Source organism: Pomacea canaliculata, linkage group LG9, assembly GCF_003073045.1.
Source record: "Pomacea canaliculata isolate SZHN2017 linkage group LG9, ASM307304v1, whole genome shotgun sequence".
Classification (NCBI taxonomy): Eukaryota; Metazoa; Mollusca; class Gastropoda; order Architaenioglossa; family Ampullariidae; genus Pomacea; species Pomacea canaliculata.
In genome coordinates this window covers 2018641-2045683 of record NC_037598.1, presented here as the reverse complement: position 1 = coordinate 2045683, position 27043 = coordinate 2018641, and the positions used below count along the sequence as shown (strand labels likewise).

The following is a 27043-nucleotide window of genomic DNA, read 5'->3' as shown; positions in this document are numbered from 1 at the left end:
TATGATTATCTTTTACTATAATCACTAATGAAAAAATCAAGGCTGTCTAAAAGACTTTACTTATTCTCCTACAATCTGATATAAACAGTTCATGATTATCTTTTCCTCTAATCACTAACAAAAAACAACAATGATTTTATACCATTTAATGTCATAAAGATCTGCCTTAACATTTTATCACCAGCTAATGTATCATTTTCACATTCAAAACTTTAAAGAAAGTGATAAATTATAAAATCTGTTGGACTGCATATAGCAACTAAACAAGCACAGGGCATGAACATAAACATCCAAAGAAAAGAACTAAGCCATTAACTTCAAAGTACTTTCTACTTTCGTGCAAAAAAAATTTCATCTAGCATTCAGCAATACTTGGTGCTCTTTTTTTTTTTTTTGGCCCTTCCACCCCCCTGGGGCAAAGGCCATCGACTACAGTCTTAACTGTTGGCGATGTTTTGGTAGCAAGGATTTGTTTTACGGGTGGGGTGCTGGCCCCATGCCCAACCCTCCTCCTTTTTCAGCCGGGCTTGGGACCGTCCTTGGCGGAGGGCGGCCAGCCCTGTAAACAGATGCCACGTGCAGAGAAAGAACAGCGTGCCCGAGACGAGAAATGAACTCAGGGCAGCCAACCTTCACTGTATTGGTGACAGGCGCTAACAGCACTAACCGTTGCGCCACCGACTTGGTGCTCTAGGTGCCAGATATTCATTCAAAAATATTCCCTTTAAAATAAAACAGAAAAACACAACAAAAAATAGTTCATCTTGAAAGGGTCCAAAATAAGTAAGTGTTACGAAAAAAAAAAAATGTTCAAATGTATTTCTCAGCAGTTTTCTTTTCAAAATGGAAATGGTATCTTAGAGAATTCACAATTTAGTGAGTTGACAAATAATGCTCCAGGTATTAACGTAAACTTCTTTGAAAGCTGACCAGCATCTCCTGATGCTAAAAAAAGTGACTTTGCAATCCCAGGAACACAGCTGCTTCACCAGACTGCAATCCCAGTGCTTCTTTCCATTTTCAGTAAACACACTAGAAGGCTTGTGTTTGTGACAAACCATTCTTGCAAATGACTAGAAAAGATGACTTTCGTTTTGTGGCATTTAAACCAAGCGATGGATCACAGATCAACTGCAGATATTTTTAATTGCTGCAATGTGTTTTTTGCTGTAACACACAATAGTAATACACATTTTGCTGTAATACACAATAGGAATGCACATTTTAATGTTCAAAATACACCCACACACCCCCAAACTCAACTCCACTTCATATCCCCAAAAACCTATGCCACCCACATAAACAAATCCCTGCCAAAGAGCCCTAACCCAACCCCACACTACTGATTAAACTACTAAATTTTTCAAATAATTACTTGAGAACAAATGAAAACAATTGTGACTCCTAACACCATCATAGCTTACGGTCAAAGTATGACGTGTCCATGTCATTGTCAGGGTGTGGAATAAAAGCAGGCTCTGTTTCCAGTATTCTGTCCCAATCCAGGTTGAAGAAAATGGCCATTGCTTTAACTTCTGAGAAAAAATTTAACAAAACATGGTGTTGCTAGGTTATAGATAAAACAGTAAAAATAAAATACACGAGAGAGTGATCTATCTTGGTTGTGATGTTGTGAATTATAAGTTTACATTATTATTATTTCATATCTTTCTGTGAGAATGCATTAAGGCTTTCACATGCCCTTTCATGGAAATCTATCCTAATAGTGTTCATGCAAACATTCCATAGACCTACCAACAGCACCTGGCAGTTGCTGAGGGTCCATGGTGAGTAGCAGGTTGATGGCTTCCTGCGCCTCCACACCCAGCGCGTCCATGATGTTAGGCCAGGAAATTGCTATATGTAATGCAGTAACAGGCCCTTATTAAGCGTGCTCATGTTGATTCTCAGTGCAGAACTTAAATATCATCCAAATTAATAAGTTACACATACATGTATAATTTCACTAGATCACATGACACAACTATGAGAACTTTTTTTAGGAACCTGCTGTCTTATTGGTACTTCTGCAACATGGAGCATACAAGTGTGCAGTAATGCACAGGCATTGTCTGCTTGTAACTGTTATTAAATTTTAAATTTCATTGTCATTATGAAATGAACAGCAGTCTGCATTGAAGCCATCATTATCTGAAGTATGCAAATGCTTCGAATTCATGAAGCACATTTACCCAGCCTGTCTGTAGAACCTTCTTTGCCATGATGTCATCTGAACTGCTGGCTTGGCATAGAATACCAACCCTCTCCCCCTATCCAGCCTTATAATGTTACCTGACCTAAGCTGAGTAGATCAACTAACCAGACAGAGCAGCTCAAAATTTTTATTTATGGAGTACCTAAATCATTTTACCAGTGGGTATTTTATCGGAGACACTCCACTTCTAATAACATTTCACCACCTAATAGTGATATAGTCTTAGTGCTGGCATGGCGTAAAACTCAGCAACCAACACTCCCACCCAGGGTAATATAGCATAAACTGTGATGATTTAACTCCATCAAAGTGAACACCAAATTTTTCTAAGACCTAATAAGCTGGACAGATATAATAGTACAGAGCTGTTCAGTAGATATTGTTCGCATCTGTCATTTGTTTCTATATGAAAATAAAATTAATATCTTTGGCATCTATTACTTGCTCAAGAAAAACCATTTGCTCAGAATGCATAAATTTGACCTTTTCATTTTAGTTGTTGCATGCCTCACCCTCTAATTCCAAAATGATTGAATAACGACACCCTTTATTGGGAATTCTATGTTACACTTGTTAGTTAGGTAACATCACCTCCTCAGTGGCTTCTGAATCAGGAGTTAATTTGCCTATTGGGGTAACTTAACCAGCTGGTTCCTTACCAAAGTGAGGGAAATTTAATCATTAGTATGTGGCCAATGTTCCTGACTAGGAGCCCAGGATTAAGAAACATTGGTCAGATATATTTCAGTCACTGTCTCTGTGTGTGTGCACGTACTTGGGTGGGTGCCTTGGGTAGGTATGGGTAGGGGTGTGTTTGCATGGGTGTCTCAGGAATGCACCTTGTGTTGCTTGTGTAACCGGACTGACCGACACCTCTCGCTAACACCCTATCTTAGCCCCAAATCAGTCTGTTCCTCTTTGTTGTTCCAGGGAAGAGGACGGAAGTTCCCAAGGAGAATTTTCCGCTCTATGAAAATTCTAAAGTTCCCGTACCTAGAGAAAAGGTGCAGGCGCTGCCTTACGCCCACATTTTGTACAGGGCAGCTTGGGTACTAGGTCACCCGCTGTTGCTGCCCGTCTCGCGCTGCGCGCCGCTCGCACAACCATGCGTGGGGTGGAAGGGGGTGTGGGGTGGAGGGACTAGGCAATGTCAGCGGTACCTGCTGACCTAAACAGCGCTCCCGCTACACCTGCATGCGAGCACATGTGTGTGTACATGCATGCACTGTCACATGAACTGTAGATGAAAGTACGAGTTGTGTGAAAACTGTAAAAGAAAAAAAATGTTTTTAGAATCACCATTTCTAAAAGTAAGAATGCTGAAAGCAGACAAACTTCTGTTGAGAATGTTGGCAAACACTAGCTCTGGAGTCTCATCATTGAAGGGTGGAAGTCCTGTCAAAAACTCAAAACGTACTCCCATAGCCCATCAGTCAACAGCAGGGCCTAGAGAAAAGAATAAAAATAAGAAAGTCTAGTATTCTGTGTGTTGTGTAAATGATAAAGAATGGAACAAGATCAAGTATTATGGTGTTTGTCATACATAAGTTACCCATCCTCCTTTCTTTCCCATGCATGAGACAACAGAAATTCAGCAGATGTTCTTTCTCAGACCAAACTGAAACTTTCTGCACCTTCCTCTCTGAACTGTGTATGTTCAAAGCCTTCAAATCCCTCAAAAGCCATCTCTTTACAAAATATCTTGCACAAACTATTTCCCTCATTCCTAAGTGTTGTCATCTTCATCAATGAATGCACTTGTTCCTGTTTGCCATGGTCTCATCCCTTTGATGATGCTTATTTTTGGTTGGTTTGTTTTGAGCTCGCATCCAAATGAGGAAATGCACTTTACAAATTCAATTTTTTTCCACCCTCTGCAGAGATTCATTTCAACAATCCCCTTTCCTTTATACTACTACTAAAGTTCATTGCCTCGCCAGGTTTATAATGTCCTTTCAACTTTCCACTATGAGAAGACTGTCTTTCACCCACTCTTCATAGATAAAGAAACTGTAAGAGCTATATAAAGAGTCAAACAAATCTTTATGCATGGAAAACTGTAATTCAAGGTTTGAAACTGATGCTTAGATTCAAACTTAACATAATGAAACCTGTTACCATACAAAAATTGTGCATTCGGGCATAACTACATGTCCAAAAATAAAATTAAGAAAGACCATTGGAGATGCCTGATTTCTTTTAGATTTATGAAAAACTGCTGTTGTCATGAAGGAATGAGATTGAAATAGCTTATTTCTGCACAGTATAAAATTCAGCTATAATTTTTAATTTGTTCTGATATCACTTTTAGTTCTTTTTTGTGATTATTTTTTAAATAGTTGAATTTTGTGGGAAACAGAGCATCTGATCAATGTGCATTGTGAGATGCTAGAGATAATACAATTTTTTTAGGAAACAAGCTTAAGGCATGGGTCTAGATGCCAACAGACCACCAGAGATAAAGGATAAAGAATGTGAGCATGGCTAAGTGGAAAGCTGATAGTTCTATGTCCTAGAACTAATACATCATTTTCCATCATGTGTGATACACATTAGCAACAAGGTATTGTCTGCCATCTTGTCACCCTCGTGGTTTGTTGCCATGTTGGATTTACTGACTATAAGCTATCTTAACTGTAGATGAGTTTGTTGAGCAGTAAAATGTGATTAATAATTTTGTTGGTAAGCAATATTCTCTGCTATCAAAACAAGGCAAATAACGTGCCATATGTTTGCAGTCAATCATGATTAAGATGCCTTTAATCAAAAAACACAGCTAGTAGAAGCATGTTTACATTTCACTTGAATAACACTTGCTTTGGTGTTTTGTCACCACTGCAGGAAATGATGAAGTTTATACTTTCTACGGACTTCATAATTATATTAGTGTATGCTTAGTGCCTATTAGTGCATAGGCTGTATATCCCATGTTATCAAACCAAGTCAACAAAGAAGAAATACAATGGTCTACAAATCTAAACAGGACAACAATAATAATTACTGACATCAATTGCAACCTTGGACAGTCCAAAGTCTGTTAGTTTCAGGTGGCCATTGCCAGAAATTAGCATATTATCTGGTTTCAAATCTCTGGAGAAGGAAATGAAGAGCTTATCTGATCATACTTGACAAGGTTGCTAATTACTTGACTAGAGCCACAAATGTTTAGGGACCGTACCCAAAAGACTGTGAACATGAATAAGAAAACAACTAGCAACTGTGCCCACAATTCTACCCACAATGGTAAAGGTTCTTTCATTTATTTAACTGGGAACAAGTCAATTTATGATTTGATGGTAACTAATGCCAACATGGAACCACAAAGAACCACATATCTGACTTCCTTTTATTACGGCATCTAAGAAATTATCGATCTCCATGTTTTTCCTGTTTTTCTTTTTTGGACTTATCAACACAAGAAAGAATGTATACTGAATTGTGCAGGATCTAACAGGATGTTAATGTGAAACATAAGTAAGATGACCTTTGTTAAGATGACAAAAGAAAGCCACCTCACTCAAAATGCAAATCACAGCTTCTTCCAGAAACATTTACCTATGAATAATACCAAGTCTGTGCAGGTGCTCCAGTGCAAGGACCACTTCTGCTGCATACATGCATGACACTTGTTCTCCCAGGTATCCATAGACAGCTAGCAGACTCTTCACATCTCCTCCTACCAAGTACTCCATTACCTACAGCAGCAAGTCACCCATATTTGTTGTTATTGATGTTTCAGCAAATATGTTCTTTTCAATATTAGTACAAAACAGTTAAAGAGAATGGCAGGCCTTACAAAATACTTTCATAGTTTTACAAAAGCATTACAGATATCAACAGCTTTCATTGACTATATACCTTTGCTTTCTGTTAGTATAAAATTATTTTTCACCTTTACCCTGATAAGTTAACAAATTTTATGAAAAAGAAAATATTGGTTGTATGTACTTATGATGGTATAAAACTATACCAACTTAAACAAACTATTCATTTCAGTGCATTGGTACTAAAACCCACATGCACTAATGCTGTAACCTGCAAACATCAATGTCATAATTTATATACCAAGTAAATATTTTGTTCTGACTGTATGGAATAGTATAGCTCCACCACAAAAGGGCTGTGAATCATTGCCAAAGCATCTCTTTCTGTTGTCACTAGGAATTACAAAACATTACTTTTAAAAAGACTTTTCAAGAATAACTCAGGTTACAAGAATGGCAGAATGTAGAAAAAAATAAAAACAGAAAATAGGACATGATCAAAGAGCCTGAGAATAACAGAATAACTTTATCAAAGAAGGGGTGGTATCATGTAGAACTGCTCTGCGCAGACCTGGTCATACTCTTTATCAAATTTAACAGAAAGAGTTTACTAAAATAAAAAGAAAAAGGCAAGTGACCTTGATTTTTACACATCAGCAGTCCTTTGATCCTAACGACTCTTTAACTCTCACAGGCAATTGAGTTCACTTTTTTTTTAGTCAAAACTGTAATAAGATATAAATAATGTCCATGTTCTCTTTGAATAAATACTTATCTCATAAAATGTTTGACAACATGATGATGCTTTGCTGAAACGCAATATGATGCTTTGCTGAAACGCAATATTTCCTTAGTTAAGTCTCCTCTACTTACCAAATCAAGGATGTGATAATCAGCATCAGTTATCAACCCTGCCTATCTAAGAAACTTTTGTCAAAACATCACTTTTCTGTAGGACCAGAGACAAGGGATGACTAAAACAGCAAAAGCTGTATCCTGAACAAAAAAAAGCATCTGCATATGTGTGCATGAACACATGCATCACTGACACACATGGGCTCATAAACTTGCATATAATTACCTTGTGCAATAAGGTTCTTATTTATCAGGTCTGCCTTCTTCATCACTTTGATTGTATACAGTTTGTCTGGGTCAGACTTTTTGCAGCCAAGAAAAACTTTCCTATAAACAATTTTAAGTTACAAAGCTTTATTAATATAAAACACTATAGGGGGAGCCACCAAAAGCATAAGCTTATAAAGTGTGGTCACTAAAAACACTATAAACAAATTATCACTCTACAGTTTTTAAATGTATTAAAATTTTATAAAAATTGTTGATCTTATTGTGCTGAAATTAACTAACATTTGTCCTGCTGTGAATTAGAAGTATAGGCCTAACATGATGACTTTAATTACACTTAGATAATGACTTTCAATTACCAGAATGCCTTTTGAACATATATAATGGCTACTTTGAACACTGTAACTCAGAACAGGGATGTTGTTGTGTGGTTTGTTTTCGACAAAATAATTAAGTAACCTGAATGATAACATGACTAAAAAAAATTCCAATAAAGTCAAATATTCAACTATAAAAAGTAAAAACAAATTGCACCAGTTTAATAATATCAAAATTAATTAAATATTGCATTATTGGGCATGCCAATAATAAGACAAAAATGTCATAGTTCTTGCAGATAAACAATGCATACCCAAATGATCCTCTGCTGATTGGTTTTAAAAGCTGAAAATCATTTGCTGTTGGAATCTGAAAAAGCGAAAAAGAAAAGCAAAGTGACTGGATAATGTAATAAAGAAAAATAAATGAAAAATAACAGTATTACTGATTAATAAAATGTAGGATGATTTGTGAAAAAGATTTTAAGGGGGATAAACTGTCAGTTTACCACTAAATATACTTCTTGTGTGATCCTCACTACAAGCCATTAATGGCAAAATTAACATGACTGGCAGCATCTCAATGAGTCAAAAACTACCAGTTCCGCTCTGTTAGTGTTAGTGTGAGTTGCAAAATAAAACATCGTGTGAAGGCAAACGCACTCTTGAAAAAAAGCAGGATCTGTGAAACTGCCGTCTATTTAAATAATTGCAGCATTCTCTCTAGAAATATCGCGCTAGCTCACCCACTCTGTGAAGAGTCAAACATATCCATTTTACTCTCTGAACCTCCCTCTATGCTTGCTGATGCAGACGAAGAGTTCTTTGACTTGTGAAAACCTTTTGGTTCTTTGTTTTCTTTTCCTGGATGTAAAGAAGCCATCTTCCTGTTGAGACAGTCTACAGATCTCTGGACAGTCATACTCAGCCAGGTACAGCTGTACACAGCTTTGAAGTTTTGGAACAACCACAGCAAGTGAGTTTGCAGCAGCTTGAGTCAGCATGGGCCGTAGTCTACCTAAAGTCCTCAAAAAGTAGTAGGATTTTGCCACAACAGAACTAACATGGTTGCACATGGAGAGCTGTGCATCAAAAACAATTTTTTTTTAAAAATCGACTAATTAGTGCAAAGCTGTATTTGTTGGTTTAATAGATTGCATGGTTTACATGAAAACATAAAAAATCACGACACCTATACCAAACGATCTTTTTCTACAACAAATACAGTTGATTATTCTGTGGCAACCCTGCACAATGGGATGCAATGCTGTGCGCGTTGCTGCAGAGTTCAAGATGTTTACCTCATGTGACCTCCGGAAGTTGAAGTGCGGCGAGAGAAGGAGGCCGTCTGTGAGCTAATACACTTACTCATTTCATTACTTGGTGTCATGACAAGCAAGCGCAAGAAGTACTTGATCACAGGAGTGAACAGGAATCTGTAACAACATGGTGTAGTTACATCGTATTTGTCAACAATGGCCTCCAACGGCAGCGGTGAGTGAACTTCTTGTAGTCGGAGTGTGTGTGTGCCTGTGTTTTGTCTGTCAGGAAGTCTTAGGCTGTCAAGTCGATGTTGCATGACTCAGCTGCCACAAAAACTGTGACAGATATCTGCTGCGGGTACGAGCACTTGAAAGTAAAATCGCTAGATTGCTGCATTTATTCTGCGAAGTTATTCCCAGGTCTGCCAACTTCTGTTGGAATGAGTAAGGAACGCCCCACGACTGTTGCCTATGGCTACTTTGACTCATACATCTTACTTTTGTTTTAATGTAGCGGAGAATCTCAGTAACGATTATCAAAGTGAACAATACACGGAAACAAAATACATTTTATTGACTACAAGATTATTTCAGCTATAGAATGCAGTGGGGTGCTTAGGGAATCAACTGGGATTTAGGGTAGGTGTGTGTGGATAGAAGGAGGAAGAGAAGGGTCCTGATAAGGTGATAGATAAAATTGTTATCGATTCTGTGACATTAGAGTGCGAGAGAGGAGACAAGGAAGTTCACAAATACCCAGACAAAACTTGCAAAATTTGAGCACAAAATTTACTATATCCATGATGACTTTCGTTTTTTTTTTTGAAACAATGAAACATCAGTAATTGTTATTGTAAATATTAGAGTAATTAAACAATGCAATTTGATTGTATCGAATCAGTGAAATAAGATTTTAAATAAACCATATCAATATTATAATAAATTAATAGTCCTTTAGACAGACTCGTGTACAGCAAAAGAAAAAAGAGCAATTTAGGGTGTCATTACAAGTGTAGTTAGATAATTGCTGGAAATGGGGGCATTCACTATGAAAGAAGGAAGAAAATATTGACATGTTGAATTTATACAAGTCCTTTGAGTTGCCAAATTTGTTAAGGCAGGAAGAACATCAGGTTTAGGAAATATGCAGCCATGTTTTCCAGTTCATGAAATATTCAGTCGTGTTTTGTATAACACTTTCCTAAAATAGATAAAACACAAAAAAGATGCTTTCTTCGCTCATAATAGAAAAATTAATTTTTATTTTATGAGTCTTGTTTTGGGAGGAGCACTTTTCTGATAGATAGTTCTTAAAAGAAAGTGACACTTTGGAGGTAGAGCTGGATGACAGTCTCACAGTAAGTAATTTACACTGGGCAGAGTTTCCCTGTTGGTAGCTAACAATTTTATTTTCTCATTCTTCTTCACAAATAGTTGTAACTGTGTTAGTAATGGTTCTGTTTTCTACCCTTTGTTCATTATTAACTTGAAACAAAACATTGCACTTAACTATAAAATAATTGAAAGCAAGGCTTTAAAATTCTTTCCTCACCCCACCCCCATCATTTCAGTTTCTGTTTGAAATAATTAGTTATTTTTGTTTTCAGCAAGTCACTTAAGATGCTTTTTGTTATCTCCAGCAATATTTCTGTAGGGACAAAAAGTATTTTTTGATCATGAGATAGTGTTACCTTGATGATAATGATTTACTAGAGATGTTCTTTTCTTACTTTCAACTAAACCTAGTAATAAATGACAGTTTGAAAGAAAGGAGAGGAAATGTATTTTCAAAGTAAGAAAAACTTGTAATTGTCACTTAGATCCTGTTTGTTGCATCATTCACTTCACTTCACTGCCCTGCTAAGTGTGGCCTCTGTTCTTGGGTTGCTGATTTACACCATGCAGGCAGGAAGTGATCGCTCTTTGAATCTTAGCTGCCCTCTTGGTATTTAGTGTTGCCAGCTATTCATTTTGATTCTCATGCCTGCTGTGAAAGATCATAATACAGCAAATACATAAAACTGAAAGGCTATTGGTGTGTGTGTTCATACGTGACATAAAGTTTTGGCCTGAGAAAATATAGATTTAGCAGCATGTTTCCTGTGACCCATAAAATTACTTTGTTAGCTGTTCTACCAGAACAAGATTGATCAACATAAAATAAAATCACTTTAATTTGAACCACATCCAACCAGTCAGTCTTTTTGACACCACTGCAATTAACCTTCCTACAGAAAGTTCCATCAACCATATGATTCAACGATCAGCAAGTCAACCATGAGTAAAATTACTTTATGATGTTACTTTGGACAAGCTTACCTATCTGCAATGCTAGAACATTGTGAAACCTAAACCTTTGGACATTTCAGTAATTCAAGGGAACCATGTCACAACTAGATGACTCATTTCATACCATAATTGACAAGCAAAGGTCAAGGGTTTTTAGATTTTGACCATTATATCAAAGGTAAATAGAAAAGAAGTATCTGCTGACATGTTCACTACAGCATCAGATCTTTGTAAATGTTACATGGTCTTGAGACTTTGACCTAACCAGCTAATGACTGTTTCGATGAAGAGAATTAAAAGTGTCATAGCCACTCTGCGCATGTCAGCATAGTCTGTGTGTAGAGACACAACTGAGTGTAAACCTTCAGGAACAGACTTTACCGTACTATCAGAAAAACTTATCCATGATATAGGTTTTTTGTTTCACTGAATGATTTGCTGAGGCTGTCTGTGGTGTGGTTTCCTTGGCCCCAGGCTTTGGTTGCCTCTGCTCCATCCTAGAAGACAAACTGAACATAATGCCAGCAAGGTTCAGTTAGTTGGTGATAAATTGATGTGGCACTTGAGTGCTTGACAGGATTATAATTAATAATAGGTGAGAACGCCTGGCAGAAGGACTGGCAGTTTATGACAGGCAGCCGAGCATGCTTTGCTTTTAGAAAAAATTCTATGGCTTTTACCAGACTGCTTTCATTTATGATTTAGGGAGCACAAATTTGATTTTTTTTAAATAGAAAGATAGGAAAAGAGTGTTGAGAATTTATTTAAGAAATCTTTTAAGATGCATCATTTGTGTTATGAAAGATTTTTCTTCAGTATTTATTGCTGTAGGTGACTAGTTTGTGGCAGCTGTTCTTAGTGCTGATTGCATAAAATTGAGATAATATGTTTCTGGACTATTGAGTCAACCCTGTGCGGTCACCTGTAGGTTTGCTTGGTTTTTATGGGCTGGATGATAGAGTGTTCATGTAATTTCTTTTTTTAAAATGTTTAGGTTGGTGTGGATAGACAATTAGGCTGTTTAAGTAATTTCTTCTTTCAAAATATTTGAGCCTGTTAGTGTTCTTTCAAGCCCTTTTTGTCCTACTCCACCCAGTAAATTTTCATTAGTGGAACAAGCTAAAAAACAATAACAGAAGATTGTTTTCCTGTTTCACTTTACTCTTGGTGAGAAACTTCCTGTTAAAGGCTAACATGAGTGCAACATCATTTTCAAATTAATGGGTTGAGTTAATTAAAACATACTCATCCCAAAATCTGAGCAGAAATATTTGTTCATGAATTTTAAATGTTTGAGCATTCTACACTTCACATGGGTTTTGGAAAGAGGTCAAGACCTCATTTTCCCCGAAGTGACTAATGTCAGCTGAGTGAGCAGTGCCTCATTCCTGTATGATCAGATCTCTTGTATTTGCTGCAGCTTTGGTAGTATCATAAACATGAATAGCCTTAGTTTCGAGACCATCTTCCTTATGTGTACTAAATCAGTCTTATTTCACATGCACTTTAAAATAGTTGAACTGCACATTCATACTTCTTTTATTTTATATCTCACAATCATTAAACCAGAGGTTGGATAGTGCAAATGTTTTGTAAAAAAATGGAAATAAAAAACTTCACATTTCTTGAAGTCATGAATAAAAGTAATATTAATTAAAGAGATCACTGCATATTTTTGTAATAAACTAATAGCAGCTCTATGTTCTGCTCACTTACAGGCAACTGTGAGCTAAATGCTGGCTACACTACTCTTAACAAAAACTGACATTACTGACAAGCAGCAGAATGCTGGTCTAATCAGATAAATTTAAATAAGGTAATTCTAGGAGTAGAATCACTGAAGTAGTGTTTATTTACTCTGGAAAATAACTGGTACAATAATTTTTCAGTTGGCTTAGAAGGTAGCTATGATGTCAAGTAGTTAGCAGCATAGGAATGCCTGAGTTGATGTACACCTTAATTCATGTGCACAGTTATTGTATATTTGTTCATCACACTGTCATTGGCTGTGTTCATTGTGCAGTTCTTGAGATAGCTCCCTGTGGCACTAAAACAACTTTTCCATTGTTTTCATAACATAGAAGGTGATTGCTGGCAGATTTTAATAATAATTCTATCCCACAATACCATTTTCCTTAAAACCTCTTGGTGCTTTTGGAGTGACAATTCATATCCTAGGGAGACTCAGGCAGATTCATTCCAAAAAGCTGAAAGGGAAGTTTCATGACTGGAAAAATCATCAGTTTTGTTTTACTGATGGTTGTCTATGTCTCAGGAGCATGCAGTTTTTGGATGGGATAGCCTGTGGCCCTGATAACAAGCACGTAGAACAGGCTGAGTAGATGGCAGCACTTTCCTCTGGGTTGTGTGGATAATAAATACAAATACACTATTTGTAGTGCAGGCTGCTACATTTTAGCTAGTGTGAGTTTACTAGATAAAGGAAGAGTCTGGTTGGCCACCAGGAAAGGGATCTGTGGCTGTGCTTTATCAATGTGTGCACACTGGACATTGATGGTAGAGATGCAGCAGGAAATCCCCAACAGGGTGAGATCACCTTGATTAAGGCCGCCCATGTAAAACCAAGAAAACTTTGAAGTGTAGACATGTTAAGGGAGCCCAAATCTTTCGTCCTGTTTTACTTTAGATTAAGACTGACAGACTTTGCTGATGAAGGAGTCCTATCTTCTTCCATGTAGTGTCAGCCAAACCCATCCGCCCCATACATTTGTGGGTAATTTTGTATGGAAAGGTGATATCATAAGTATGAATAGGCTTTTAACTAGTTTCGAGACCATCTTATTTATTTGTATTAAATCTCTCGTTTCTAATGCACTCCAAAGAGCCCATTTCTCTTTCAACAGGAGTTATGTCTTGTTCATGAAAATGTCATTGTTAGTTGAAACATAAGCACTATGTTATTCTTCATTGAATGACTAAAAAAGATCGTTAAATGTAATAAAACTTTATTTTGACAGGGAGATAGATAACACAAACATCACTAGTCACTGTACCAATGAAACAGTCACATCAAAGCCAAGACAAATGTAAGAAATTTATCAATGATCAAGATAAGCACAGGCCATAAATTCCAGAGCATTGTAAAATTAAAGTCAAGGAACTTCACTGCAGTATCACTCTTCTCATCTACAATCAGTTTCTCATATTATTTCCAGAAAATTAAACAATAATTCAGGCTTCGTTTGACCCAGCAAAGGTTCATTCATCTTAAGTTTGCTGTGAGCACACGAATCATGGAGTTGTTAAGCTTGAGGGTGCTTGCAAACTTGGAGCTTCATTTCTGGGCGATAAGACTTGTTAGTACCCAAGCACATGTGCATGATTGTGCCCCGCACAGGTAAATGCAGGCAGTTAAGAGGGCATGGGAGGGTGGAAGGAAAGGGAGGAGGAAGGCTGCTGTCAGCTTGCCTGCTGCCGCTGGTGTGGTGAGAGGAAGGCCCAGGTATTCCCACCATCCATTGTCTTGCCTACAGCAACAAGTGCTCTTTCAGCCGCACTGGCCACACTGCACCCTTGTGTTACTCCTTATCCTGTGGTCTGGGGCCTACTAGTCGTGCCACTAACTGCTTTCAAGTGCAGAATCTGAATGGCACATGGTATGGTGGGAACCAGATCTTGGCTGAAAGTGCTGGGACCGGCTAAGACCTTGACTCAGAGATATGATTATAAATAAGCAGAGGCTGATACTGGCAGGTGTGAAGGCTGGGTGAAAGTGCATGTGTAAGTCACAGGGATGCTGTAACTAACGGATGATAAAGCATATGGAGAGGCAGATGGCAGTTGTGATAGAATGTAGATTGGTCTGGCTCCCATTGTCTTGCCATGGGAAGTAAGGAATAGTTGATGATTTCTGATGGCAGTCATTGCGTTGTCGTGTAGTCAGTTGTGCTACTTCTGGTTAATAATTAGTAAGGGAGTTCTCTCCACAGGAATGGGGAGGGGGGGATTGCTCAACAAATTCTGTTGTCAATATTATTATTTACTTGCAGATATTGTCAGCATTTGATAATGACAGGGAGAATGATCTGTGTGACTGCATTTGTATTCTCTGTAGCTTAAAGCAGCTGTTTATTTATTCCCTGTAGTTTAAAACAGTTTCTATGCAAATATGTTACTCATGTACATCTGTCTGTCTGTCTCTGAAACATAATAAGGCATAGAAATCAAGAATATACTTATTGTCAAATATAGACAACATAATCATATGAAAGCTCAATACATGCATTGATATTGTAGGGTTGGTTGGTTGGTTTTTGAACAAGCCACAATAAAAGTTCAATAAAAGTTGAAAACCGTTTCCTCCCTCAAAGATATACACACACACACAAGCCTGATTTCAAACATAGATGTATATTTCTTTGTCATATACAGTAAAAGCTAGTGTTAGCTTAATGTTAGCTTAGTTCCCTATTTCACCAGGTTTCTTTAAAATGTGCTAACAATGTGCTGTTATTTGTGACATGCTACACCACACGATATGTATTTCCTTGCTGTCTTGTTTTGTGGGTTGAGAAGAAACATTTGGAGCAGCTTCTCATATAACTAATAAGCATTAAGATAAATTCAGCTCATTAGTCTCTTGATGAATGAGGAAGTTATGGCGTGGGAGATGGTGTAGTCATGCAGAACTTTCATAGACGTCCCAGATGTTCAGTCATAATTTTTTCATCATCGCAGCTCTTGCGATTTCAATATCTCATTTTCACTCCCAATTGTCCTAAATGTTTGCATTTTTCCTCTTAGAGTAAATACAGAAATGTAAGTACTCTTATACTTGTAATTCTGAATGCACTTACAATACATGAGTTAGAAAGCACAATGAAAAGATAGTCAGGGTCTGAGGGTACATGTAAAGATCATTTGCAGTTTTTGTCTTTTATGCAGGTAACTAACATACCTCTCTCTTTGTTTTGTTTTGTTTTCCCTTTTGTGGTCAGTACTTTTGCTCCTTTAGGTGAGTGATCATGTCTTAAGACCAGTGCATGTTACAAATCTTAAGATCAGTGCATATGACAAATCATATCTGTGATTCAGACAACAATGAAAGAGATGCAGGCTCTGGTTGAGGTTGGTGGGCAGCAGACGTGATAAAGTGTGTCTTTAATAAATTAAACAAATTAACTGTTTAATCTAAGAGTGTACTTGGGATAAATAGCTACCAGTCTAGAATCCATGTAGGTTTAAATATTTTATACCCTGCTTTATTTTTGTTTTATTTCAGTTTCTGCAATGGAGCAGCCTTCCAGCCACAGAAACTGCAGCACTGCTGCACTGTCGAGTCCTGGTGCTGCTAAAAAGGTCCCTTCAGTCCACGCTAATCGTGCCCGCCCAGAGGTGCCAACAAAGTAAGCTCCCATACTTGTTACATGCAGCCATCTTGCCAGCCCGAACCCTCTACGTTTCAGGGAATTGTTTTCGTTTACTTTTTTTTTTTAGATGTTTATTGGTTGATGTGATATATTTGAGTAAATTGTAGAGAGTTAAAAATCTGGCTTTAGACATTACTCCATTGTAACAGCAGTAAACAGTTTTCCCATCACAAATTTTCACTTCATTTTTCTGCCCCTTGTTATATGATTATTTAATGCAGTTATGTGATTGGCTAAGTTCTATTGTGGTACTGCTTTCAGACTGAATCATTAATACATCTCTTCTCGGCAGTCTTTACTTTGTGCTTTCATATTTAGAGTATTGTTAGTTCAGAACGCTTCTGGACTGAGTGGAACTGTTTGTGATATACTGCTTGTTTGTGGTCTGCGGCATTCGTGGTGCATCCCTATAACTCTGCAGTGCAATTTTTTGCTATGTTTAGAATCATTATTAGCGCAAAGAATAAGATCACAATCATAATACATAACATGTATATGTTAATAGACACATTTATGTCTCAACGAATACATCTGGTGGGAAAGAGGTAGGACCTTCCATTAATTAGAACACAAATTTATAACATTACAGAAATTGGTATGCACTTTGTGCAATGTGTGCGTGGTGATGTTTGTAGGCTAGTAACCAGATTGGAAGCAGCTTTTTCATTGACATTTTTGGAAGCAGAACCAAAGATCCCTTATTATAACTACTGTTTCCTTGAACAATCTCCTTCATTAAGCAGTCAGCCTAGAAAGCGGCTATCGCCCTTAGCTAAAGCATGGTTGAATTTGCTTGCATACATCAGTTAACTGCATTGAAATATTGCAATGTTAAAATCTGTGAATAAAATATTTCTCACTTTTCCTTGTCAGATGGAAATTTGAAGAATTATATTCCTCTGTAATACTATTGATAGAGGGCATTGGTAAAGTTAATGGCTTTGCAAACATGGATGAGCATCTTTGGAAAGTCCATTCTCGTACAAAAGGACTGAACTGTGTTCTCATGCTTACAGAATTTCCTGAAGTTGGTGGTCTTACTACATATAGAATCTTTAGTACCAGGTACTGAGCTAAGCCCAGTCATTTAGGAAAATGTTGTGTTACATTAAAGAGGCAGTGTTTAGCTTTTATTTATCCTTTTTACTTTTTTCTTGAATAAACGCAGGCCAAGTCCTGCTGGGAGTAAGCCACGCCCTCCTGTTCCTAGAAAGCCACCTGTTGCCAGTGTTAACCATGAGGGGAGCAACAGTGTTGGAGCCCCAGTGCCAGAACCCCGACAGGCAGCCACCTGGCAAAATCTTGGTAAAAAGCAGGAAGCATGTCAAGGTAGCTTTAAGTTTGTGTTCATTTGTTCGTAAGAGTGCATACACATGTATTTAATCAAATCAGACTTTATTGTCTGTTAAGGAGACCCAAGACAGAAATTTTTCATTTGCTCACAAGGGCAGGCATACATACACATAAAGACGTTTAAGTAAAGATACATTATCATGGTAGTTTGGATCTCCGTCAAATGGTCAAATTTATGGGGACTAGGATGTGGATGGAGGTTAGGGTCTCAGTAGATCTAGGTTTGAGGTGAGAGACTGGGTTAGGTTTTGGGCTTAGGGTAGTGTAGTGGTGGGATTTAAGTTGGATCAGGGATTAGAAGATCTTAGGGTGTGTTAACCACATCAGCTGTGGAGCTAAAAACGTTTTTGCTGGGATGTAGTGGGGAAGCTGGAAAATTGATAGGGTTAAGGAATTGTTTTGGTTCAGAACTGATGGTCCCATTTGAACCTGGGATCTTCCTCAGCTGTCATATAGTCACTTGTATAGTTCACTGGTGTGTGTGTGGGAAGATTGGGTGTTCGAATATGCCCTGTATAGAGTTCTGTTTTCATTTGTCATACCTATTTGTCAGTTTTGCAGTCTCGCCAACAAAGCTCAGGACACTGTGTGTGCATGTTCACAGTCTGATATAAGACCTTTAATACTGACACCTATTTCTTTATTTCTGCAGACACACCATCATCTGGCGTTGCACCACCACCACCACTGCCTCAGTTTCCTCCAAACACACCCCTATCTGTTGTTTCAAATCGTTCTGACATGCCATCCAGGCCTAATCCTCCACGACCAAGAAGATCTGCTCCCCCAGTTCCACCCAAAAAGCCAGCCCACAGACTTTTGGATTCTTCTGAGAGCCCAGAGAGTAAACAAGTCAATTCTTTTTGCACTAAGGAAGCTATCATTTCAGATACAACAGAATCCTCGCATACGGAAAATATGGAGAAGGCAGTGGTCGACTCAAGATCCTATGAGCAAGTATTTGTAGAGGAAAACTCAAGTGAAGCTGTTCCAGAACCGGGAAATTTTCACTCAGTGGTCAATGGAGATAAAGCTTGTGATAGTAAAGATATCTGTGGTGATATGCCAACAAAAGACTGCATTTTCAGTAATGATCAGCAACCTATAAGTAAACAAAACCACATTGATAACTCATATGACATTCTTGACAAGTCAGGTGAGAGAGAGACTGTTGTATCACCTGCTAGCAGGGCTTCATCTTACTCTTCTTCTGCAGTAGAAAATGTGACCATAGCCAAGGTAGAATGTTCCAGAGGGCCAGAGACTGCAGTGGCCCTCTCTGACAGGGGCACATGTACTTCAAAGGTGCTGGACACCACCCTCTTGGAGCAGCAGGAGGATCCAGTGCTGCCTGTTAAAGATCTGTTGAAAAAGTTTGCTCAACCTTTGTCGCCATCTGCAGGTCCAAGGGTCAGGCCTAAACCTCGAAAACGAGCAAGTCTTTTGAAGCCAACAGTGAATGCTGACAATGTTTCATCACAGTGTGGTGATTACTTTGGTCCTGATGAATCATGTCAGGGAGAACAGGAGGCTGACTGTCCCCAGCTGCTGCCAACTCCCGTTCAAGAGAGAAAGCGCCAGAAAGTTAGTGAGGCGGAAACCCTGAGTGTGCAAGTTAATTCTGTGAGTGTTGAAACTTTGCAGAGGGAAGATGCTACAGAACTGCATTTGTCTTGCTGTGGTGAACCTAATGGAACATTACAGAGTTACAGCGGTACAGAGCTACACTCTTCTTTCACAGGAGAGGCACCTCAGTATTACACCAAAAAACAAGTTTCAGACAGTTTAGAAAATGTGCTTAAAACTTCAGCACAGAGTAAGGACTCTGCAGAGGAGATGCAGAAAGCTGTTTTGTCTTCTGAACTGTCCCATGCAGAAGATCTTAGAGAAGATGGGCCTTCATCTCCTTGTGATGATGCCTATGAAGAGGGAAGCAAGCCTCAAGCACCTTGTGCAAGAGAAGCAGAAAAAGAGGAGGAAGAGAAGGACGCGGAAAGGGAGAATTTATCAGAAGAAGCCAAAGTTAAAGATGTCAGAGTTCTACTGGAATCAGATGCTGAGCAACATGAACTGCAGAATGAGGTGGCTGAAACAGCTGAAGACCCTAGATTAAATGAAACTCATTCATTTACCTTTGGTGACGTGGGTGAAACATGTGGCATTCTTAAGGAAATTGAGGCTCTTCTCAACAAGCGCATGAAAGGAGGTGCAGACTTTAACCTGGAGGTGTCATCTGAAACCGAGGACACAACCAATCACACAGTCTCTACTTTGTCAACATTGCCTCAGAGGCCCCCACGACCAAAGCGTGCCAGTAAACTGAAGCAGATGTCAGATGTTTCATCTGTTGACAGTTCCAGCACAGAGAGTCTCACTTCTGTTGGTTTGTCAACTAAAAAGCCTTGTCCACCAAAGCCTAGGCGGAAAAATGCACCTGGTTCAGTTATCCGTAGCATGTCTGATGTGTCTGGGATGAGAAGTGTAGTCGACAGAGTTCTTGATGACGGAGATGATGAGACTCCATGCTTGCCACCAAGACAGCGATCGCTTCGTCTCCCTGATCTCAAGCCCCCTCCTCTGCCCCCTCGGAATAAGTCAATGGAACGTTTGTCAGATAACCTAGACTCATGCCTTTCTGGATCTGAAGGAAGTGTGGTGGAAGCTGTTAAGTCATGCAGAAAGAGTGAGAAGCTGTCGTCTCCTTTGGCTGGCCATTCAGAGATGCCTGACAGCCTACTCAGATCTGCAACACAAGCAAAGAACAGAAAAAATCTTCCCAGACCCACAAGGCAGGCACCGCCACCCCCACCTGCTAAAGCTGGTGGTCAGTCGTTGAGCATGAACTCTAGTCAGTCATCAGTGACTTCAAAAAGTCACACAGAAAAAGTGCCACAATATAGCAAGATTGCAATTGATGCTTTAAATGCAACAGTAGGATACGTTCATGGTGGACAAGAAAGTGGAGATTTTGATGACACTAATAAGAGTCCTGCTGTCGTGAGTGTGGCGCAGAATTACCTGGTGGACCATGACTATCTTGAGATTCCAGAGGACTTAGCCAAACGCCTTGCCCAGGAGTCAGCAATGCATCAGCCACCACCTGTCATAACAAAAGAAGAAACACCACCCCCAGATCTCCCACCTCGAAATTATGTTGGTCCATCCCAAGAGGATGCATCTGAGAGACACTATGATATTGTGAGTGAGAGTGAAAATATTGCTGAGCAGCCACTTTTAGGAGAGAGTGCATTACATTCTGGACAGGACGAGTCACGACCATCCTCATTCTTAGAGACACTTGGGTCAGCAGTGGATGGATATGACAGTCATCACCTTCGGCCGGCCAGTGCCATCAGCAGCAGTAGCAGCCATTCTGACAATGGGTCTGGAATTGTGGATCAGCCCAGCAGTTCTGACTCAGAGGATGAAGACGGAGAAAAAAAGCTGGTAAGCTTTTTCTCACGCTTATTTTCTATGGGGGGACTTTTAATTTTCCTTTTTCCAGTCACTTGTGCACCTATGGGTAGCCATTTAAATGATGACTAACTGAAGACACATGAAGTTGTTTGGCTTGTCCTCATGGTCATGTCAAAGTTTAAGAGTATGGTGTTACTTGAATCATGTACTGAGTAGTATATATGATTCAAGTAACAGCATACGTTTAAACTTGTGCTAAGTAAAGTGTAATTTTGACTCTGCTCTTACTGTATGTTTGTAAAACTGTTTTGGTGGGCCCATAATTAATTCCCAGTCTTAAACCTTTGGTACAAGACTATCAGAATCCTTCACTAAAGAAGGAGTGCACATGTTGAGAATAATTAAAATGTTCAGCCATTCATAAACCGCAACTCTTGTCATATGTCTTACAATTCTGAGAACACAAAGCATGGAATAAAGAAGCTAAAATATTATCGTGGAAAAGGTTGATGATTGAAGCAAGGTTGGAACACTTTGGATAGCACCTAACAGATGAATTTAAATTCAGATATAAATTTCATGGCTAGGAGTAAGTGTTTCAGATTTACACATTTAAGGGAGAAGCAAATGTGATATCTCTTATATTTTACTATATATATATAATCACTGTTTGTGAGTTCCCTAGACTACACTGTGACAGAAATTAAAAGGTAATGACAAAGCATGGTCATCATTTACTGCTCGCTAACCAAAGGATGTTAGAAATAGTAATTAGTGCAATATGCTATGTTTTTCAAATCCTTGTCATCATGCATTCTCACACATTTTTCTTTTTATTGACCATTTAGAAAGCCAAAAGAGAGAAGAAGGTTTTTGATATTGCTGAAGAAGTCATGAAATCAGAAAAAGTATTTGTGGATGTTCTCAGGCTACTGAACGTGGTAAGAAACTGAAATGAGGGAAAAAAGGCTAGGTAGATGAAAACTAATAATCTGATTGTGTGAATGTATGCAGGCCTATTTGTCATTGTTTGTGTATGAGTGGTTCATCTCTCAAATATGCTTACACTATTACTTTAGTGCTTACAATAGGGTTGAGAAGGCTTAGTGGATGGATAGAAAGCCTGGAAAGGGATTGAGAAAATGGAAATAGATCACAGGACAAATGAATGCACATGTGTTTATGCCTGGACTGACTTAGTCCATTAGTCTTGTCTCACTCTTCTTTGTTCTCATTCTGTTTGAACTCGTGTATCCTTGAAAATGTGTGTGTGAGAGAGAGAGACTCAGACTCAGATCGTTAGGCCATTGACACATACAGGTGGATTCGTGAGCTTGTGTGTGTGTGTGTAATTTTATTAGTTGTATTTTTACCTAATTCTTTCTTCTTCAGATTCCATCTTGGTTTTTTCTGCATCATATTGGAAAGATTCTATTTTCAAGAAAAAGAGCAAAACACCAGTAAAAACAAAAACACTTATAAGACACTTTACCAACCAAAAAAAAAAACCAAACACTGGACTTTTACATACCTAATGTTTGCACTCTAAAATTGTTTTTTTTTCTGCTCCTTAGGATTTTAGGGTCTTTGTCTCCCAAAAGACAGAAGAGGTTGGACATGCAGTCGTTCCTTCAGAGACCCTGAATAAAATCCTAGACTACCTGCCTCAGCTGCAGAGCTTCAATGAAGTGCTTCTGAAGGACTTGAAAGAGCGCATTGATGGCTGGTATGATGTTGGGGACAGGGTGTCATGTATGCATACATGCGTGTGTTTTTTAAAAATATTTTCAGTTTTTTGGGCTTCATCTTAAGAATTTCCTTCAAACTTACAATACATGCCTTCAGAATGTTGCTGAAATATTTATTCAAAAGTTTCTGACTTTTATTCTTTGGTCACCTGAATGTAAATATAACTTTAATTTTTCACCATAGCAGGTGCTAAAGTAAACTTTGTCACTTGACTCATGCTGACAGAAAACAGGAGAGTGTAGATAATGACATAAATCTGTTAGCATAATATTTTATAAATAGCTAAAGTAGAAAGTTTTCTTTGCAGGGAGCAGAACCAAAAAATTTCAGACATCTTTGTGAAGAAGGGTCCCTTCCTTAAGTTGTATTCCTCATACATACGCAACTTTGAACATGCAACAGCTCTTTTGGATGAGACTTGCAAGAAACATCATGAGTTTCAACTAACTGTGCTGCAGTTTGAGGTGCGTGCATTTCTGTGACACAATGGCATTTGTTGGAGAGAGCCATAGGGATATACACTCATTTTAGCAGTCACTGTTACTGTCCAAGCTACAGGACAATGTAGAGGGAAATGTAGATAGTTCAGGAAGGATGTTGATAAGCTGATGTGAAAGGAAGGCTGAAATTCAAGGTCCCAGAGCCTAATAGCTTTAGAGGTTAGTGGTTTACCATGTTTAGGACACAACTTACAGAAGATGTTGCCCAACCCTGTCTTTTTTGCTGTCTTTACCTTTTTTGTTGAGAGAGAGTTTCCTGAATAGTAAAGTCATGATAGTCATTTAGATGTACAACATTCATTTTAGATTTAAATGCATGTATTACGTAGGTCACTTGAGTTAGTGAAAAGAGGTAGTCCGTTGTGAGGGGAAACTTTCTGTGCGTTCAAGAGAGCATAGCAATGAAGTGCAGTGTACCTGCCCTTAGATACATCAATCTCTGCTGTCAAGGTACAGCTCCTGGAACCTCAGTGATGCTGCAGTTAAGGAAGAGACTAAAAATAATGGCCTCAAGGTCATCTGCTGACTTCTAAGGTCAAGAGTACCCAGATTTGCCTCCTGGAATCGAAGTAATTTTGTAGTGGCTTTGCCTCTGTGCAGCATGCAGCTGTTTTTGGGTGTATACAAGAGGCAGGAGCACAATCACTTCTTGGAGACTGAATTATCCTTTAAAAGGCTGGGGAAAAACCCCAAAACATGAAACGCAAAACACAATCACTATAAAGCAGATGGTAGTCATTAATTTATTCCTTTGTGCAGCAAAGAGAGACTATTGTGTTCTTTGTGTTATCATGTGATAGCAGTCTTTTTGTAAGAGCTGTCTGCCTTCGACTTGCAGAGGACTCCCAAGTGTGCAAACCTGGCCCTAAAACACTATATGCTGAAACCCATTCAGAGGATACCACAGTACAAGCTGCTGCTACAAAGTAAGGATGCAGCCATTTGATTGCTGTTGCTGCCAAACAACAATGCAGTGTTATGGCAGTGTCACCACTGTTGCTAAATGTAAATCTTGAAGTAATGTAAAAGTGTAGAGTATGGCCATGGCATTGCTACTAGTACTGACTGCTGGCTGCTTGTTTCTATTTTATATATATACAGCCATACATGCATGCATTGATTGTCTGATTACCTGTTTTTCAGATTACTTGAACCAGTTGACACCAGAGAGCACTGACTATAGAGACACAATTGGTAAGTTGAAAGGAAACATTGGCAAAAGCATTCTGTGAATTGCTTCATATGTTTCATGAAAGTATGTGATATCCAAGTTCTGTCAGGAAACTTGTTTTTTGTCTTTCCTTTCTCTTGGCTCTCGACATTCATGTTCCAGTGCAGGTGAGTCATATGTGAGTGTGCACACTCATATGGATATGCAACCACAGCCGTTCAAATGGTTGTTTTTCTTGTTAAAGAGGGGTTTGAAGAAAAAGTTATCTGTGTAAACATTAAAGTAACACTCTAAAATAATAGAAGATTTGACAGTTTTCTCTTCTATTTATAGATATTTTTTATTGATTTTTATCTCTTTACCTATTTTCTCTTTACATATTTTGAGAATGTCTGTCTGATGAGTGCAAATCACTTAATACGATGTTCTGATTTTGCTGTCATTCTAGTTGCCTTGAACATTGTGAGTGAAGTGGCTGACCATGCCAATGAGAGTATGCGACATGGGGTAAGGGCCAATTTTCATTTTGAATTAAAGCCGATGTAGATGATTTCCACAGCAGAAATGCTGATCTTCTGGTTGCATTAAAACAATACCTCAGTTGATACCCTCACAATATGGTATTAAAGGCAATGAGCAGGCTGACAGAAGGGAAAATTAGGAGCGGGAGCTAGGCAGGATGGAAACAAGGTCAGTCTGGTAAAGATGAAGACGATCATCGAGGCTTTGCACAGACCACCCAAACCACCAGACAGCTACCATTATCTGCCCAGATCAGACCAAATGATGAATTATCTGCCTTGGGACAGCGCACAACAGACTAAATGATCACCTTTACCGCAAACTCCACCTGGTGCCATCCCCAATGTGCTTCTGTGGAGATGCAGAACAAACCATGGAGCACATCCAACAGTAGTGTAAGCTCCAGGAACTGAGGGTAGAAGTTTGGCCATTACTGATGCCTCTTGATGCCAAGCTGTATGGACCTGTGGATGCTTTGCAGATGACTGCCAGTTTTATCTCGAAAGCTGCCCTCCAAGTGTGATAAAAGTAGGCAAATGAGAACAGTAACAAAACTGATCTCATTACTGTACTCCTTTTAGATAAGAGAAAAATCTAGTTTTATTATTGATTTCACTCCATAGCAATTACAAAATAAGGAACCGTACCAGTTGTAATATGTATGTATTTTATTGCAGGACAATGTACAAAAACTGCTGGAAGTCCAAAGGTCACTGATAGGTCAGTTTGAGGTCATCCAGCCAGGTCGGGTAAGTAATCGGATAAACATAGTCTAAACAGATAAAGGCATGTTAGCTGTCTTTCTTTTTTTTAAGCAGACAATTTCTCTCTTTGCCCCTGACCATGTGCAGACAATATATATATAGGTGTGGTTCAGTGTTATTAAAAACTTATTCAAACCGCTACAGGTTCTCATAAAGCGAGGGGAACTCCAGAAGCTGTCAAGGAAGGTGATGCAGCCACGCATGTTCTTCCTGGTAAATGTTCTATTTATCATTTCATGTTATAATCACTAGCCCTGCATCAAGTAGATCCTGAGTTTCAGCTTTGGAAATATACTTGTGATGTCAAATGACACCTATGGCATATACCACACTTTTGGCATATATTAAACATGTCACACATGTCACACTTGGGACATTTCTGATTTATGGTACATCTCACTTTGCACAGATATTGTGGTATATATCACATGTGACGCAAGAACCTCAGGAAGACTGTTGCTCACTAAGATATTCACCTATTCATCAGATTAAATGGGTTGGAAATGAGATAAATAGCTGGGATTAGAAAGCTAAATATATTGCATTAAGAGGAAAGGTGCTTGTAGGGAAGAAAACATGACATCAGGTGTCAGAATGATGAAATTTTTGCAAGTATTCGCAACTTAAACTGCATCTTAAACTTTTGACATTTAAAACAAAAAGCAAACAAAGTGTGTGTTTATTATTACACAGTTCAACGATGTCCTCCTTTACACAACTCCAGTTACAGCTGGATATCGCCTGAACAATGTTCTACCTCTGAATGGCATGAAGGTGAGCAGGGATTGGTGTCGTTGTGCTGTTAAAATAGGACAGAAGCTGGTAGTCTGTGTGTCAGGGCTGAATTTATGGCATTTAGGATTTGACTAGTGCAAATGTTATTAATAATTAATAAATAATAATAATCTGTGCTGTTGCTAACCTTGCCAACCAAAAAATAATAGTTTTTTTCCGGAACAAATGGAATTGGTTGGTGGTTTTGTTTCGTTACTTGCTATTTAAATTTAGAAAGTTGTCACTGATTGGTGTGTATTTTAAGCTGCTGGTGCAAACGTTTGGCATGTGACTCAGAAAAAGTTGTTTATGATTTTTGTTATGTTGTTGATATGACTATCATTGAACAGGAATGAGGTCAGTAATAAATGGTATTTTGCATTGGTATAAATTTTGTTTATACACTGGGTGTGATGTGCATCTGTTCTTTCTAAGGAAGATCTAATGCTGCTATACATGCTTAATCTCTTCTG

General features: G+C 38.5%; 2 protein-coding genes across 15 annotated transcripts in view; one reads left to right on the top strand and one right to left on the bottom strand.

The window, feature by feature from the left end:
* Positions 1-553: 553 nt before the first annotated feature.
* LOC112571688 (serine/threonine-protein kinase greatwall-like) lies at positions 554-8822 on the bottom strand. Of its 12 annotated transcripts, XR_003100873.1 has the most exons (9): positions 8126-8242; positions 7694-7749; positions 7061-7161; positions 6281-6372; positions 5771-5910; positions 3515-3661; positions 1756-1857; positions 1425-1535; positions 554-1167 (listed from the first exon to the last, which is right to left on the bottom strand). XR_003100873.1 is itself a non-coding variant. In XM_025250893.1 (8 exons), the coding sequence occupies exons 5-8, from the start codon at positions 3636-3638 to the stop codon at positions 1121-1123; spliced, it is 384 nt and encodes a 127-aa protein (XP_025106678.1). In that variant the 5' UTR covers positions 3639-3661; positions 5771-5910; positions 6618-7161; positions 7694-7749; positions 8126-8242; the 3' UTR covers positions 554-1120. The 12 variants fall into 12 exon arrangements, 5 of the variants coding, with proteins under 5 accessions (XP_025106678.1, XP_025106677.1, XP_025106681.1 ...); XR_003100871.1 differs by adding an exon at positions 8681-8822 and having other exon boundaries at positions 5771-7161; positions 8126-8405; XR_003100872.1 differs by adding an exon at positions 8681-8819 and having other exon boundaries at positions 5771-7161; positions 8126-8397.
* LOC112571682 (FYVE, RhoGEF and PH domain-containing protein 6-like) overlaps positions 8735-27043 on the top strand; it is a 35120-nt gene continuing 16811 nt past the window's right edge. For 2 of the 3 annotated variants that reach the window (XM_025250879.1, XM_025250877.1), the window contains exons 1-13: positions 8735-8873; positions 16173-16296; positions 17489-17649; positions 18326-21120; positions 21939-22031; positions 22665-22816; positions 23147-23303; positions 24178-24265; positions 24483-24533; positions 24959-25017; positions 25710-25781; positions 25941-26009; positions 26490-26570. In XM_025250879.1, the coding sequence (XP_025106664.1) occupies positions 8855-8873; positions 16173-16296; positions 17489-17649; positions 18326-21120; positions 21939-22031; positions 22665-22816; positions 23147-23303; positions 24178-24265; positions 24483-24533; positions 24959-25017; positions 25710-25781; positions 25941-26009; positions 26490-26570 (3921 nt within the window). In that variant the 5' untranslated portion in view covers positions 8735-8854. Of the gene's footprint in view, positions 8874-15565; positions 15710-16172; positions 16297-17488; positions 17650-18325; positions 21121-21938; positions 22032-22664; positions 22817-23146; positions 23304-24177; positions 24266-24482; positions 24534-24958; positions 25018-25709; positions 25782-25940; positions 26010-26489; positions 26571-27043 lie in introns of those variants that run through there. The other variant, XM_025250878.1, reaches the window with a different exon arrangement.